At 33.6% G+C, this 17,567-nt stretch overlaps 1 protein-coding gene across 1 annotated transcript in view; it reads left to right on the top strand.

Moving 5' to 3' along the window:
• The window catches only part of LOC109545901, a 43,676-nt gene extending 26,562 nt beyond the window's left edge, over positions 1-17,114 (top strand). The window contains exons 10-20 of the mRNA XM_048668297.1: positions 1,261-1,400; positions 7,157-7,465; positions 8,244-8,417; positions 8,663-8,815; positions 8,865-9,086; positions 9,144-9,283; positions 9,400-9,545; positions 9,601-10,161; positions 10,220-10,435; positions 15,632-15,846; positions 15,906-17,114. Of these exons, the coding sequence (XP_048524254.1) occupies positions 1,261-1,400; positions 7,157-7,465; positions 8,244-8,417; positions 8,663-8,815; positions 8,865-9,086; positions 9,144-9,283; positions 9,400-9,545; positions 9,601-10,161; positions 10,220-10,435; positions 15,632-15,846; positions 15,906-16,161 (2,532 nt within the window). The 3' untranslated portion in view covers positions 16,162-17,114. The remainder of the gene's footprint in view (positions 1-1,260; positions 1,401-7,156; positions 7,466-8,243; positions 8,418-8,662; positions 8,816-8,864; positions 9,087-9,143; positions 9,284-9,399; positions 9,546-9,600; positions 10,162-10,219; positions 10,436-15,631; positions 15,847-15,905) is intronic.
• The last annotated feature ends 453 nt before the right edge of the window (positions 17,115-17,567 follow it).

Below are 17,567 nucleotides of genomic sequence, written 5' to 3'. Positions count from 1 at the left end.
AGATAAAATGAATCTAATAAAACCGAAAAAAAAAGTTTATAATAAATGATCAAACAGGTAACCATTATTTTCTAAACACATGTATGCTCTTCTAACCGATGAATCTACTACCTGGGATACTCGATCTGGAGTTATGGAATTAAATGCTTCCGTAATTATCCACAAAAAATCTTCGGAGTGGAAATAGTGAACGTAAACTACTTGGTTTTTAATAACTTTATTCGCAGTAACGATTCAAAACTGCTTCGGAACTGAGCGCATGCGCGTAGAGGCATTCGGGCGACAGATCGCATGCGCGTGCACCAGCATTGTAATCTTTTTCCTAATGCAAATAAATGGCTTTATTTGTCGATGTAGTATGAGAGTTAAAACGTTATAAATACATATGTAGGCAATTCCAAGCTTATCCATTTACAATGGCGTTCTGATCAAAATTAGTTAATTAAACGCAATATAAACATCAAAAAAACCTTAATAATTTTATCTTATTCGAATTAATCAAAAACTGCCACTTTTCGCCAGAGGCCATAAGGAAACACATCAAATCCGTTTTTCGCACTTTTCACAAATTTCATTCGCGACCTGACAAAGTCGAATCGCTATCATCTTTTAGAAAAACTAAAACTATACTTGCGCCTAAAATTAAGTACTATTTTTTATTTTTCTATTTTCAACTACCGCTCCATGGATTAATTGATTTTCACGATTTAATAAGTAACTTTGCCAGAGAAAAATCAAGAAAAAAATTGTTATTTGCATAATAACTTGTAAATCACTATTAAGTTTAAGAATTATTAATTTTTTTATGTTTATTTCGCATTTAATTAACTAATTTTGATCAGAACGCCAATGTTAAAATAAACTTGAAGATGCCTACATATGTTAGAATTCTTTCGCCTCAGGGTGAATGGAAACAAAGCTATAAATTTGAATTAAGAAACGGGATGGTCGTTTCTTAATTCAAAAGGTCAAAAAAAACAAAAGGTCGTCGGTGGTACCAATTGCACCGCCAGCAAATTTTTATTTATTTTGTTTTTGTTAAATTTAAATGTATAAAAAAATGTAGGTCAAATACAGCAGATGTAAAATCTTGCGTTTGTTCAGTGGTCTTTTAAAAATGAATTAATTAAATGCGATAAAAAAACCTCAATAATTCTTTTTTATTCAAAATAATCAAAAACTGTAACATTTCGCAGAGAAACCAAGACCATAAAAAACACAGCAATTGCGTCTTTCCACTTTCACTCCATTGCGTTTCAGTTTAGGGAAATTACTGTTGGGCGCAAAGTAGCTAAAATCCTGTTGGTACTACTGAAAGGTAGTTCTAAAAGCGTTCGTGGATCGAAGGAATCAAGGATCGGTTCCGAACAAGTACTGAACCGAACCTGCGCCCTAATTCGGTTCGTTATCGGTTCTCAACCGATCCTAAATCGCTACCGCGAATGTAACCCCAAAGGAAGAAGTCGAGTGGGGTCAAGTCTGGCGATCGTGCTGGCCAGGAAACGTCACCATCAGTTCCGATCAGGGACCCGGACCGGAACCGATATGGACCAAAACCGGAACGGAACCGTTTTTTTTTGGACGGGAACCGTAACGGAACCCATATTTGATATTAACACACTGTTAGGTGCTGAACCGGAACTGAAATATTTTATTTCGGTTTTTTCGGTGCTTTTTGGGTTCTGCTTGTAACGTTTGAAAGAAATTACTGTACATTTTACAAGCAAATGAAAATAATCATTTATCCTCCTGCAAATTAATATAAAATTACGTTTCTGTGTTCTGGTGGGCGGCGGTGTACTATTAATTTGCCGACAATGGGTCGGCACTTCTTTCAGTTAGTTAAAAAAATTTAGTGGAACAATTATTTTTGAGGACAAACCGACTTTTCAATCGAAAAGAACAAACACCCTACGTATTTTTTAAATTATTTTTAAGTTGAATTATTTCAGTTTTTCGATCACCATCAGAAAAACATTTGAAATTGAAATGTTGGACAAAAGCAACTCCTCAAAAGATGGTGAAGACATGAACCAAGAAGAACAGTGTTTAAACGGAAATAAGAGTGAAAGAAGAGGAATTGACGAAGCTGTTGGACCTGAGTGATAACGGAAAGAAGATAAAAGCGCTAAAGTCAGAAAATTCATTGACAAATTACTTTCCAAAAATACAACCATTATATTAGTTTTTGTATGGGAGTCTTTTGTATAGATTTTGTATAGATGGAGTATGTATGGAGTTTTGTACAGATTTTGAAAACGAAATGAACCGAAAAAAAATCGGAACCGGAACGGAACCGAATTGGAAATTATTTTCGAAACCGGAACCGCAACGGAACCGAAATTTTAAGACCGACCGGGCCGAAACCGGAACGGAACACTTATTTCGGTCCGGGTCCTTGGTTTCGATCGATCTTCCTGGAATCCGTTAGTCTCGAACTTGTTTGGCATTGTGTGCAGGAGTTCCGACTTGTTGAAACCAGCAATTTTTTCAGCAATTATTCGAAATAAGTTCAAAAATGAGAAAAAACGAAAATCCGAAAAATCACATTTTTCTAAATATCTCAAATATTAAAAGAAATTCCAGTTTTCTGAAAAGGCCATGTGCATGGCCCCCTGATTGCGCAACTTTTCCCTAATTTAACCGACTTCGTATCTCTTACGATTACGGAGATCCCCATATGCACTACATCCTTATATTGGCCACTGGCCCTGAATATATTCAGTAATAACTATTATTACATAAAACAGCAACAATTTCCAAAGTATCTCGTACGTATCAATATAATTATATGTCGTGCAGACCGATTTCTAGCCGGCAATATATTCATCCGGCAATGGAAAATAAATGCTCCATATTTTTCGTGTAGAAAACGATATATTCGTATGAGAGGAAACTCATAATAAAAATCAACTGGGTGATTTACATCTAACGCAATAAAATTCATAAATAATTTATTATTGCTCGATATGCAATAACTTCCTGATTTGTCCAATGATTTCCCACAACGTTAGTTATATTATTTAATATATTCAGACATTGAAGTATAGAAATTGACATAATTATTACAAATTAAGATGAAAATATTTCACTTCTTTGTAAGGTTTGGTGGTCACGCAAATTTGATGGCTAAAACAACGAATTTTCTGGACAATTTTGAGATATAAAGAGTTGTATGCTCTTAAACATAATGTGCCACTCTGTAGATGTTAAAAAGTTCTAAAAATCCAATTTTACTAATAAAAACTAATCAAATTAACGCTACCTTAACATTAAATAAATATTGTATAAAAATACAAAATCCCATTTAAGTTTTCCTTCTAAAACGAGCCGAAGAATGAACTTAGATGAATTATAACCATGCCTTAATATCGGAAAAAATACAGGAAGGAAAGTGGTACGGCAGGTACAAGTAAAACACTGGTTGCAAGTGCTGGTCGTGACTAGGGAACCAATAGCAAAATGAAAGTCTCCCACAAAATAGTATAAATCTCACATCTAAATGCATATAATTTCGCTTACTGCTTCGCACCCACTAACTGGTTCTTCACGGACTTTGGCTTAAGATAATTATTAATTGTTGAAGGAAAATACGTAATCATGGCTTATTGAATAAATCTCATTGATTCTGGTGCGTTAGATTACATGAATTACGGTAATATTTAAATAAATTAATCTTAGTTTAACTGCTTTCATTACTATCTGCACCGCTAAATATCAAAATGGAAATATTTTAAACCGGGCCATGACGTAATAAAGTAAATAAAGACGATTTTCCGGTGTTTATATTAACTATCAGTCACATGGGGTCGATTTTTCACTGGAATAGTGGAAAGTAAAGTGTGCTGAATCTCCAAGCAATTCGAAATTTCTAATCAAGAAAGTGTATTTATTCATTTTCAGATCGTTTTAGTCGAGGAAAATCTTCGTAACAGAATCAACCATCATCAAAATGCTTTAATAATTAAAATTTTGTAGCTAAGTGTAAACGAACGTATGTAGAATCCTTGATAGATTAAATAATCTTCATCCAATCATAAATCGTCAACAATTATTGTAACGCATATTTGTACCTAACTGATAATGACATTTAATAGAATAATCATAAAACATGTACTTGTAGAATGCGATGTAAAGGTAGATCAAAGTCAAGCAATTTGCAGAATTAGGATTCTGGTTTATTTGATTGAAACAAGTTGTAGTTGATTAAATATCAGTGCAATGATTTTAACGAGAATGCGCAACCTTGATCCGCATTGTCATTTATTTTAACTGATGTTACGAGGTTTCGGAAGTTTTTACTCTTTTAATGTTGATGACATAAACTATAAATCAAGCCGCCGCCACCTCCATTGTACTCCTAAGTTTATTAAGCCCAAAGCCTGAAAATCTGTAGCAAGTGGTAATTATATAAAGTTTTTTCGGCCGCTACAAAGTTATAGAACGCAAGCGTCATTGAGTTCTAGAGAAGAAAAAGTTGAACTTTTATAAAAATTTGACAAAGTTGCCAGTTGGATTTCAAACCAAATTGACCCTTTTATGAATAGATAACTAAAAATTAAATAACTCGATTATCGTGTAAACACAGGGAAAATATGGGAAATTTTCTTCGCCAATCACATTTAGGACTGAAACATAATCAACAACATAAACAACTGAAAACATAATCTTTAGCAAGTCACTGAAAGGAAACAGCGTTTGTAAATCATTAACGATTTTAACACTACAAGCCAAATATCCACATAATTTTTGACTATACGCGATTTTGGCTCAAACAAGACGTCGCTTCGAGCCAGAGCGCGATCTTTTCCTACGACTAGATAGACCTATTTTCCAGGTGAACCATGAGTTAATGATAATGATAATCGCAGTTTTCACAGAAAAATCGAAGTTGAATACTACACATTTAGATTCAAGACCAGATAATCATTTCGAACATGACGCCCCCTTTTTGCTCATATTTCAAGACCAAATTGAGCTGGCGCACTGATTTTCACACCACTGGATAGAAAATTGAATAGTTGATGTCCAAAATAAAACAGCAACTGGAAAATATGTTGACAGTTTTCAACGGCTAAAATTCATCATAGTTCATCAGCTAAAACTTTTGCCTTTTTGGTTACATTTCAAGAACCATTTGTCTTTAAGAGCCGCTGGTCTTACCACTGGATAGAGAATTATAAACCTCCGTGCACGAAGTAAAATTTGAATTAAGAACAATTGATAATGTTCACATGAAAGCAAAATTTGAGTATTACTCCTGTTTTCGCCTCCAATTCCACCAAGAACACCTTCTATTATATTGAGACGTTTCTGAAGCATTGCGTTGTATCCATCTACGATTTCTCAATTTTTTTAAATTTTGCTTCTAACTTAAAAGTTTTCACGAAAAGCATTACTAAATATTCCTATGAAACATAATTGGAAAAAAGAACATACGAATTTTCTCTTGGAAAAAGCAATTTTAGCCCTATAAGTTACCTGCAGGGTGGTTTTTTAATGCGAGAGAGTCGATTATTATCGTTGGTGTTGAACTTTCGAGAAATAGTTTCATATGTTGTTGATGATTTTTAATTTTATTTAGCGCACATTTTAACAATATCTTATATTATACAGAGTGTCTCAGAAAAGCGAGATCAAACTGTATTTTTTTAAATAGAACTACCCATTTTTCATTAGCTCATGGAATGCAGCTTGAAACGCTGCATTTGCACCGTAAATTGTTTTTTTCGTACTTGCGACGTTGGCAGATTATCGCCATTTTAGTAAAAGTTTGCTTAAAAACATAGTATCTAAAAAATTCATTGTAGAAGCAAAAAAAGCAGTTAAATATACAAAAAAAAAGGTTTTTCCAATCAGCACAGATCCAGTAAGAATTCTATTGAATCAAAATATCAATACATTGTACAGGGTGTTAACAATGTGGACTTCAATCTAAAACTTTTTAACGAAATATAACTTTTGTTTTTCAAATGGAAGTGCCTGTATATTAATACATCATTAAATGGACAATTTACAAAGTTACAAATTTGCATTTACACGTTAAGCTGTGAAATCAACCGTTTTCAAATTATAACTTATTTTATTTAAAAATTTCAAAAACTGGTTACATTTTGTAAGGTGGCTATGGAATTCATTAAATAAGTGTAACCTTACAAAATGTAGCAACTTTTTGAAATTTTTAAATAAAATAAATTATAATTTGAAAACGGTTGATTTCACAGCTTAAAATGTAAATGCAAATTTGAAACTTTGTAAATTGTCTATCTAAAGACGTATTAATATACAGGTACTTCTATTTAAAAACAAAAGTTATATTGCGTTAAAAAGTTTTAGACTGAAGTGCACATTGTTAACACCCTGTAAAAGGTATTGCTATTTTGGTTCAATAGAATTCTTAACGGATCTGTGGTATCCCACTAAAAAACCTCCCTGTATGTTTATGATCCTTAAGTCAACATTGTAAGTAAAACTATAAGATTCATATAACGACCCACAATGTAAATGTGTCTAAATATAAGTTTAGATTCGAAATGTTCAACACACAATGAGTAGAATAGGCATGATGGCAATATAAAAGAATCAAAGAATAAATGGTTTTAGAGGAAAATATAGGAGCGTTTTCGCGCTTTATACAAAAATAGAAAGATCAAAATGTGATAATTTGATCCAACATTTAATTTATTGCAAAAACAATGTCTTTTTCGCAAATAGCAGATGTGTACCTACATTATACATCAGTATTTCAAAATCTGTAATCATTCCTATTCTCTTCTGCCCTTTAAAAATGAAAAATTAAAGTAACTTAGACCGTTATGAACAACATTTTCAAAGTTTCATGTAATGTGACTATTGAAAGGGGAAAATTTAAAAAACCTTCTTTAATGTCTGGTATTCAGTAATACAATCGTGGGGAACGCTTAGATTTGTATAAATAAAATTTCACAGATCGATTAGCTGTGCTGCTTAAAATTCCTTCAGCAAACGGACATTTTCCAAAAATGAATCAATATGAAATTGAAATCTAGATCGTTTGTACACAATTTTCGCTCTGTCAACTTAATATTCCAAGCAAACAACTAGATAAATTGGTATTGTAGAATCTACAGAAATATAATTTACATTTGGATTGAGCATTCCCAATATCGCCTCTTAGGCCGCATTTGAGGTCAATATGTACTACCTACAGTATATTCAAACTTATATTCCATCGACACGTTCTACTTTGTGCAGAATTGTTATACACTCAATTTTTTTCAGGCCTTTTTAGTGTTTCCGGCATCACGACTATCCACCACGATAAACCCGATTTGATCACATCCACACTGACAACTTTCGCACCAACATATGAAGCAAACAGCAGTTCATTACTTCTAACAGACCTCAATCTAACACTATCTTCGTCTGAGAGAAAAAAACGGCTGCTGCCGTATCAGAATTTTTATTTCAATCAACCGTTTAACAGGTAAGAGAATTTTCCATATAACATGATTAATTATAAGTTAAGTTAGGAAAAGTTCAATTAGTTATAGATATTTTTACTTTTTTTTGCTCTAGTGTCATATATCCAAGATGTTTGAAAAATGAAGCAGAACTGATTTGATTCTTTTCGCTGCTGCAAACTTGCTGATATTTTCGAATAAACTTTTGGTATTAACTCTGTACTTCGACAAGATATTATTATGTACCTACTTCCTTTCCACCGGCAAACACGTTGATAATTAGCAAAGTTCTTACAACTTTTACCTAATCCAACTTTGCTGGTCTATTTTTCAGTTGTTTGAAACTATTTGAGTTTCGCAAGTATTACATAATTTGCATCATCTATGTGCCTAATCGTACGTTATTTGGTTCTTGCAAAGTATTTAGGCAACTTGTAGCAAGCAACAATTAGATAAATTCATGGAAAATATCCCAATTCATTAAAAAAGAACATCGAATAACCAGAAAGCAAATTGCCCATATTACAGCTGGAAATATTTATCTTTGGAAAACTGGAAACCTGGTTAATGACCCAGTTCAGAAAAATTAGATGAGCTTTTGTGCAGTTTTATTTTTATTTATACCAAACATGCGACGCAGCTGAGACATCTATTTTCACTTATATTTGAAAAACCCCTTTTAAACCCGAATTAAGCTTGTTTTATCTATAGTTAATAATTCCTGAGGATTTCTTCATTAAAACAAATATCTTGCAACGAATTTTTACTCTTAGAGCATGATTTTTTCATTGGTATTTACAGACCCCATCAGGCTGGCGTTTCTGCTCAACAGTACAAAGATTATGAAGGAATACGGAGACCAATCAAGAAACCAGAGCTTCAACCAATTGATTTTCGTCCATCGAATGCTGTGTACCAAACTGGCCAAAAATTCAATCCGTTTCGAGAAAACAATGCTCTACCAGGTTCATTTAGGTATAAAAGCCATCAAGTTAAACCGACGTAAATAGTGCGTCTTTAGATCATCTGAGAAAAACATTTTTTGCATCCGTCCCTATATTTGGCCCTAATGTTTTGTTTGCTGATGTGCTCAAGGCTATTTTACAAAATTGTTACACTTAGGAATACCTACATCCGACTCGAAGGACCAAAATCTTGAAACCAAATTAATTGCTGTAAATCCTATTCAATCAGACAACATTTTTAAAATCTCCTTTCAGGCCTATGGTGAATATTAACAATCCTAAGCCACAATTCATTGTGTTGGAAAATCCTCCCACAGCAGAAGACTCAAATAAAGATGTTAACGCCCATAGCCAGCCATCGTCTGATTTAAGTGCCATATACGAAAAACTAGCTCAACTGAAATTAAGGTAACGAACTGATAAAAATAAAGTAAAAATTATCAAGCATCTGTTTCAGGCAGCAAGCGATGCACCTGAGGGCGCCCTATGGATACAGATTGGTGTCACCGCATCGATTTAGAGAGAGGCCACCAAAAATCCAAGAGCATCGGCCCAATTACGAAGTACCCAGATACAAAATCCAGCCATCTAAAACTACAATCGAAACTTTCACTGCCACAAACATCGATATACCAGATGCAAACGAGGAAGCAAAGTACGACTATCAGGAACCACCACGGTACGAGTTTGCGAGTAATTGAAAATTCGTGTAATGGAAAAATTATTAACTTCATAGGTACCATCAAGCACCGACGCCAAGCAAAGAAGTGCCGGTGCGGAACCAATTTCGAGAAAACATTAAACCGTACATTCATCATCAGGTTTTACTGGAAGTGCCACAGGGGAGCAGTCCAGTCCATTATAATCCGCAGGAGGGTAAGTAGTTAAATATTATCAACTAATGGCAAATAAAGATGTATATGTATAATGGTTTTTTTTATTTTTAATGAAAAATCGACACATTTGAGAATGTTATGACAATTTTGCTTCAGTAAGGAAACCTGCAAATCACCCCACGGAACGACCAAGAACATACATCCTCGTCCAGCAGAATAAACCAAGCCCCAAACAGCCTATTTACCTGCTAAGAAAGCCGAAGCCAGCGGCAATAGTGGATGAAAGCTACGTTGCAGAAAATGTAAAAACTTAAAAACCTGACCAAACAAAGTTGCAATTAAAACAAACACTTCCAGTTCTCTCCAGTGGTGTTTTCAAAGAATCAAAACTACCAACAGCAGAGACCAATTTTCGTCCCACAAGAAGCTCCAGCTCCAGTTTACGAAAATCCCTATGAGACTCAATATCAAGTGACTCCAGGATCCACCGAAGGCTACCACCAGGAATACCAACACCTGGATGCTCCCAACTACGAGGATAAAGTTCCAGCTCAAAAACCCAACCAGCTGCAACCGAAATTTCCGGAATCTACAGTGCAGTTCAATAACCCAGAAGGTTATTACCATTATCAGTCAATCAGTCCCACGCCTACGACATCGGAACCTGAGCCAGCCTACCAGCATCAAAGGGTTCCTGAAAAACCACATCCAACCATTCAAAACCCTAAACCGTATGAACAAGAGTACGCAGCAACGCCAACTGCCCCAAAGCTGGAAAGTTCCAAAGGAAATTCTCTGGCAGAAGTTTTGAAGAAACTCCAAGACAGCAACGCTTTACCTCAAACTTTAACTGCGGATAACATTGACAACAGCATTAAGACCTTGGTGAAAATCCTCAACGCTCTTAAGGAAAGACAGGTAAGAGGAGAATATGGGGTTTCATTTGCACTGCCATTCGACTGGACTTCTAATTTAGAAGCAGCAGAAACCAGTAGTAGTCCAGGACGAATATGAGTACGATAATGAGGCTGGTGTGGATTTGGGAGGCGATGTTGTGGATAGTCCAGAAGGTGGAACTCCCGGTAAAGCAGGAGTGGATTATCCCGCGTTATCTTCCATCCCTAAAACCACTTTCAGCTGCAAGACCCAGAGGTATAAGGGATTCTTTGGGGATCCAGATACTAACTGCCAGGTAAGTAAATACGAAAAAGTATTCAGGTTTACAAACGGGTTTTAAGTGCAACCAACACCAAACACGTTTAGCTCGAGAAACTTGTTTTATAACCCGCCTTCAAGTACTACATAAATTTCAATTTCAAAACGTTTTCCAGACTATTTTTGAAACAAAAGGTTTTCAGGTCACATAATTGGTCTCTTGTTGTTATGATCAATATGTGATAAGTGAAGTTGTTCGGATAAAGAGTTGACTGTTTCAGACAACTCTTTATCAACATGTTATACAATGTTGACTGTCGTGAGTGAATAATTGCGCACGAATTCGACAACATTCTAATATATTTGTTGTGCTTAGCTTTTTGGGCACGACACTGATAGCAATAAACTAATGAGCAGTTTGTTGTCTGAACCAGTGTTGTGCCTGGGGGCCCGGCACATCTTCGTAATATACTATACACGGTGTTTGTAAATATATTGTAAATTTGTAAAACTACTTATAATAAGGTGTTTCAACTTTTTTTTAATGTTGATATATAGAAAGTAGTTATGGCAAACATCACACTGATATAATTTTTTTGCCAAAAAAGTCTCCATAATAATTTTAAAGCGAATTTAAATTCAAATCAGATATTTTCCGCCAAAACCGCCGAATACGTATCGTCGGTTGCCTATCCCGATTGTGGCGTAGCAGGTCATATCAACAAAGTGTCTCGTGTTTATTTTGTGGTTTTCGCAGCTTTGTTTTATTATTTAAGTTATTGTGATTATCATTATTTTATTGATTATTATTATTATCTTGCATAATGGAAAATAGTGACATGTATGGATCACAAAATAAGTGATGTTTTGTGCCAGGATGCAAGAATTCCTCAATAAGTGCTCCAAATAAACTCTTTCTAACCGTTCCTCATAATTATGCACGTACAGTTTTATGGTTCAAAGCAGCTAGACGTGATGTTCCTAAATCAAAATCAATGTTTTTTTGTTGCGAAGTTCATTTTAATGGAAGTACGACCAAAAAGTTAATGATGAGGCAGACAGAATATGCCATCGATCGTACTCTGTGTTCTGGGCAAATTCTAACTTGTACTGTGCACAAAGAACCCTCGTGTTTCAATTCCACATACCCGATATCACCATATTGTTCTCGTGATGACAAAAATACAAATTTAAGAGTGTATTTTACTTTTAAAGCAGCCATGTGTATAGGTTAGGTTAAGTTGAATAAGTGAAATTCTATATATTATTTACCTAATTTAAACCAATACAGACATATTAGTATATTAATGAGAGAGTAACTAATAAATTTACGGATTTTTACTTACGCTGCTGCTTAAAACGCCCGTCGTTTTTTTAAAATTCGATTGCCATAAAAATATGTACACATGGTAAATTGTTTGCTGATGCAAACTATAAATTATTTAAATCCACAAAATAATTAATTAAACACAACCACACAACTAAACACTATGCACAGAACGTAAACAATCCGCCATTTATATGACTAGAGACGTCACAACCAATAGGATTGCGTTTTAGAGATTCATGAATAATTTGAATTTTAGCTGATTTGTTCGGCCCTCAACGAACCGGCAACGTCACGACAAAAATTTTTCTCTCTCATTCTTGCTAAGAATGTCGGTCGGCTTCGTCGTTGTCGGTTAACGTGAACACCATCATTTACTAGAGAGTTTTTAGGCCCCTTAAAATTGCGTTGGCCTTAAACGCTAAACGTTATTCTGATCATGCACAGTGTTAAATAACTAAGGTGTTCGGGCAAACAAATAACGTTACGAGAGTTTTTTAGTTTTTGATACCGCGTTTGTCTCACTCTTAATAAAATAAACCTCACCTTACTGTTTTCTTATCCCGTCAAAGCTGTTTAAGTTTGTATTGTTATTAAGCAAAAAGTGGCTTAGCTGGAAGAAAACATTAAAGCTACCTTTCTGCGCCGGAATGACCAGTGAGATGTGGATCAGAGGTTTAATTTTTGACCCACCTGTTGTTGCAAACCGAAGAGTTATTTTTAATTTAGAAAATATTGAGTCCAGAGATTGCCTTATCAATTTTAGGTTTCAGGAGGACCATATTCCGCGGCTGGTTCAATGTCTCCGAATACCAGAAAAAAAAACGCATTCTTTTCCTTACCACGTCCATTTCACTATTGGTTAACGAAACGGAGAACGAAAAATAAAAATTCAAAATCGAATAGTTAGGTTATGGGTTAGAAGTTAGAACCTGTCCCTGTGATTTTAGTAGTATTGCCAAAGTTCAAATTTACCCAAACATAAAAAACAAAAACGAGAAGAAACATAAAATCCGTAATTACGCAATAATGGCGTAAAAATGATCAACGAAAAAGTTTTATTTAAATTTACAATACATTTATTATTCTATTATAGCCGCTTATTTTATTAATAATATTACAAATATGTCAACATCGTCGTTCTGCTTTTTAACGTGATGCTTATTAACGTTACCTCTAGTCGTACAAATCAAAGGATTCAAATCAAAGGAACACGTTATCCTCTAATAACGTAAACGGTTATTTCTTTACCAATGCGCATGCTCAGAATAAAGTAAAACGTGTTGCAATTAAGGGGCCGAAAAACTCCCTACTATCTTATAAGAATGTTTTGTCGTATCGTTGCCGTTCCGTTGGGGATAGTGTGACGCCTTGAGTGGTAGTGACTGCAATTGCAAAAAAAGGTAATTTACCACATTTTTGAATTTTGTTGGTTTTCAAAAATCTGTAATCATGTTTAGTTGCGAACAATATTTTGATCTTAATAATCAATTTGTCTTTGTTTAGAAATTAGTATTCCATTCGTCAATTGTCCATTTCAATCCTCAACCGATAATACAATAAACGATTGTATTAATTGTATTGTAAATTGTATTAGACCGGGTTGGATTTATTTGGGTTCGTTTTGGTTTGATTTGATTAGTTTGGGTTGTGTCGATTGATTCGAATATTTTTAAAATGTGCGCACTTTGTGCGTCAACAACTTTTATATGAAACTAATTTTGGAAAGTTCCACACCAACGGAAATAATGGACTCTCTCGCACAAAAAACCACCCTATATATACAGTTCGACGTTTATATACAGGGTGATTCAAAATTGGCGTCATTCCTTATAAGAGGTGATAGATACTCCCTTGGAGAGTACGAGACAAATATTGAAAATTTTTAAAATTTCGACTTTAGAATATTAACAGTTGAAGATCGAATCTCAACTTTGGTATTAAGCATTATTTTGAAATTGTTCCTTCTTTAATTGGTAGCATATTGGCATACTTAAGCATTCAAAAAGAAAAATTAATATCTTTGCTTCAAATTAGGAAAATTTTTGATGTCAAAAAAGTAATCTTCTACAGTTTTTTGATGAAAAGGCACAGCGGCAATGATGTTTTTGTCATTCACAGATAGTTACAGGTGGATAGCCCTTGTCAATAATAGCAATAATTTGTCAAACTCAGTCTTTAATATATTCCACTGACAACTTTTCTTTCATACTAACGGATATTTGTCTATCTAAGACAACAATCTAAAGAAACACAAGAAAACATGTTGGTTTTAAATACACCAATTGTTTACCCAGTTTTTTTCTATTTCTAAGCTATCATCGACCTACTTTTAAATTTCCTTCAACTGTTTCGAGGTCTTCATCTAATGATCGTTATATATTCAACGATTTCCAGGTAAAAAACGGAGCTCGATGCGATTCTGGCAAACATGGAAAAGCAATTGGACAGATTTTTATTAAACAAATAAGGTATATTTATCTCTCCGAAATGCTGAGAATATAATGCGTGTAAAGTGCATACACGTTGGCATCTCAGTGTAAAGGGTTTAATATCTTAAATCATAAAAAAAAATCGTTATGGATATTTTGACCACATGAAAGTAGCCATATGCACTTACATGCCACCCTTATAACATGTTCACTTCTTGTATTTCTTCAAATCTTCAAATCTAGCAATTATTAATTCGTTTTATAGTTATCCACCTAAATGCTTTACAACCGGTCTGTCGATAAAACAAAATGAATTGTACAATATATCGTTTTCGAAGATATCCAGCGAAAACCTGAAATTTCATTACTATTTTTAATAAAACTCGTGCTTTGTGCTCGTAAAGCGCATAAGAACCCTTGATTTATACTTTTGCTCTTTCCAACGATGTAATTTCGTATTTGTTGCAAACTATACAAAGTTTAATGGGGAGCAGAAGTTTTCCTTCGAGGCATTACACGTGCTGTAATCAATTCGAGTGAAATATTAGTCGGGTGATCGAGAGCTTCGAATTTATTTAAAAAAGCATTTATTAAAATAAATAATTTATAGCAACAAATAAATTTTATGTCGGAACCAAATAATCCGAATCAAAACGAAATATGTGATATTTTATGGCGATTTTATTTTAATAATCTGCCCATACTACTGACTTGATTATTAATTAGCGGTGGGCTCTTGTGTGTTAATTTTGTGACACATAACATAACGAAGTATGATTCCACAATAAGGCTTCATATGCAACTAATTCGACTAGACTTGCACAAATTTTCTATTTGTTCAAGTAAATTAGAATATAACAGTTCAGGTTTCATTTGTAATTTCCACATTAATTATATTGCAAATTCATAACTTCCTGCTAATTTTCATTGGCCAATTTTGACAACTCAAAATTGAATTATCATGTTTTGTTAATACGTTATTCGTCATGAAATTAAGTGAAAAGTATCTAAAGCAAATAATGTATTTTTAAATAATTACAAACGCAATTGATACTAGTTAAAGTATGAAAATCAACAAATCGTGGGAGCAAAATTGAAGGAAATAATGAACAAAAAAGTTGCAAATATTTAAAACATTAAGAGCAAATGAAAGGAAACATGACAGTTTAAAAAAATCAATATAAACAATAATTTTGATAATAAAATGACAAATATAAAAAATTTGCTCAGTGACAATAAAATTGTAATTTACTTAAAAGGTGTATGTAAAAAAGTATGAAAATCCCATATCATTTATCATTTAATATAGCTGATGCACCTTAAAGCGACCGTAATGCAACCAAATTCCGCAGGTAATATTATATCGCTTTGCGTTTACAGTAAATGCATCGATTCGCAAGCGAACAATGCCGGTAGATTTGAATAATACCATACCTAATTTAATACCAAATAATTTAATATAAATTTATTATAGGTTTGGCACTATTGCGATCTGAACGGAGGCCAAGCATCGTTTCTCTGCCCAAATGGAACCATCTTCAGTCAAGTCGCTTTAACCTGCGATTGGTGGTACAATGTTAAGTGCGCTTCCACTGCCCAACTTTACGTGCTAAATGAGCGATTGTACAAATACATTATTCCACTTTCACCCAAGTTTCCCGAAGATTATAGCGGACCTCTAGTCGACAAGTAAGTGAACATTCAGCGCTTTAACTTGTAAACTTCAGTAAATTTTACGCAATGTTTAGGTACTTGGCCATGAAGTTCCAAGAAATGGAAGAAAAGCTTAGAAAGCAGAAAAAAGGCAAAGGAAATGCTGATGCAAAAGTATCGGAAGAAACGGCTGAAAGTGATGACACAGAAGATGATGAAGATGATGATGACGATGAAGACAGTGATTCCTCAAAGGAAGAATCCCAAGCTGTTGAAGAGACTGAAACCACAACTGCAACAAGCCAAACTCCAGATGTAGCAACGATTATTAGCAGCAACACTCGGAAATAAACTTCAGAACTATTCCTGCATCAAATTGAATGGTTCAAGTTCAAATGAACATTCCAAACAATTCGCCTGTACAAAACAGTGACAATCAATACATTTTATTATTTGTCTTCAATTTTCCCTGACCAGAAACGATTAAAAGTTTGCGTTACATTCAACTGTACATAATTAATCGTCCGATTGTGTTTAAATGTTTACGAACAGTTGGACACATTGAGTGCAGTTATAGATGCTCAACTAGACGCAACCTTGTTTCAATAAATTATTTTAATTCAAATAAAGTGACATTTAAATAGCACTCCAAATGATTACAATTTGAACAAATTGAATATAATGAACTTACTTTATATATGGATACAAGTTTTTCGCATTTAAAACGATGATATTTGTATGAATTTTTGTTCTAAGAGTCTCAAGGAAATTGTCCCGTTAAAATGTCTACATATTATTTACTTTAAAAGCTTAATTGGGCTTTATCGCAAAGTTTATCAATAATATCATTTTTTTACAACAATATAAAGACTAACGATTTTTGGGTCTCGAATTCATCTCACGGTAAACCAGCTCCACTAAGGAAGTAAAACTACAGAACAACGAAAAACTAATTCGAATTAAAAATCAAAATTTAATTTCCAAGAAAATCGAATTTCAAAAGATTATCAGTTTAAAGTTAAATTTAAAAATCCGTTTCGTTCAAGGCAGAATCCACGACTAAAAGTAATCACAATCATTGTAAATGCTTCTAATGCTAATGAAAGGAAAATTAAACAGTGTTTAAATATGTACTATTAAATTTGGGGAAAATATATCAAATTTTAACAATGACGCTCTGTATATATGAATTCAAGTTGATAAGTATTTTTATTTATTTATTTTTGTATACATAAGCTGTTAAAAAATTTGTTACTATACAGTAATTATTGTAACATGTACTTAATTGTCAATAGAATTGTTCTTAAAAAGAAGGAGTTCCATAATCCATATTCCTTTAACCTATTAAATTTGATACTTACAGTAATCTAGTGCTAATTTACATAAACTGTTGCTCATTTTAAGACAACATAAATTTCGCAAAGCACAGAGATGCGAAAGTTGTATTATTAATGGTATAAACTATTGGAAATGAATTATAAAGCAGACATTGTAGCAAAAACAAAAACATTTTTTTAAATAACCACTTTGCTAAACAATTCAAAACACTATTTTGAACAAAACTGTAAATGAAAATAAAATGTATTAGAAATAACTACGTTCCATCGAAAACTGCTAATAGTCCGTCTGTGTTAAAGCCGCCAATTGAATCGAAAACTAAATCATATAATTTTTTATCGTTATTTAAAGTGAATTACTGGCTACTTTGCTTCAGAACGATTTTCATTCACGACACGTAATTTATGAAGTTTGGTGTA

This window comes from Dendroctonus ponderosae, unplaced genomic scaffold (assembly GCF_020466585.1).
Source record: "Dendroctonus ponderosae isolate FM_Combo_2020 unplaced genomic scaffold, Dpon_F_20191213v2 Dpon_F_20191213_7, whole genome shotgun sequence".
Lineage (NCBI taxonomy): Eukaryota > Metazoa > Arthropoda > Insecta > Coleoptera > Curculionidae > Dendroctonus > Dendroctonus ponderosae.
Note: the sequence above shows the minus strand (reverse complement) of the source record. Positions and strands in the feature narration are given on the sequence as shown.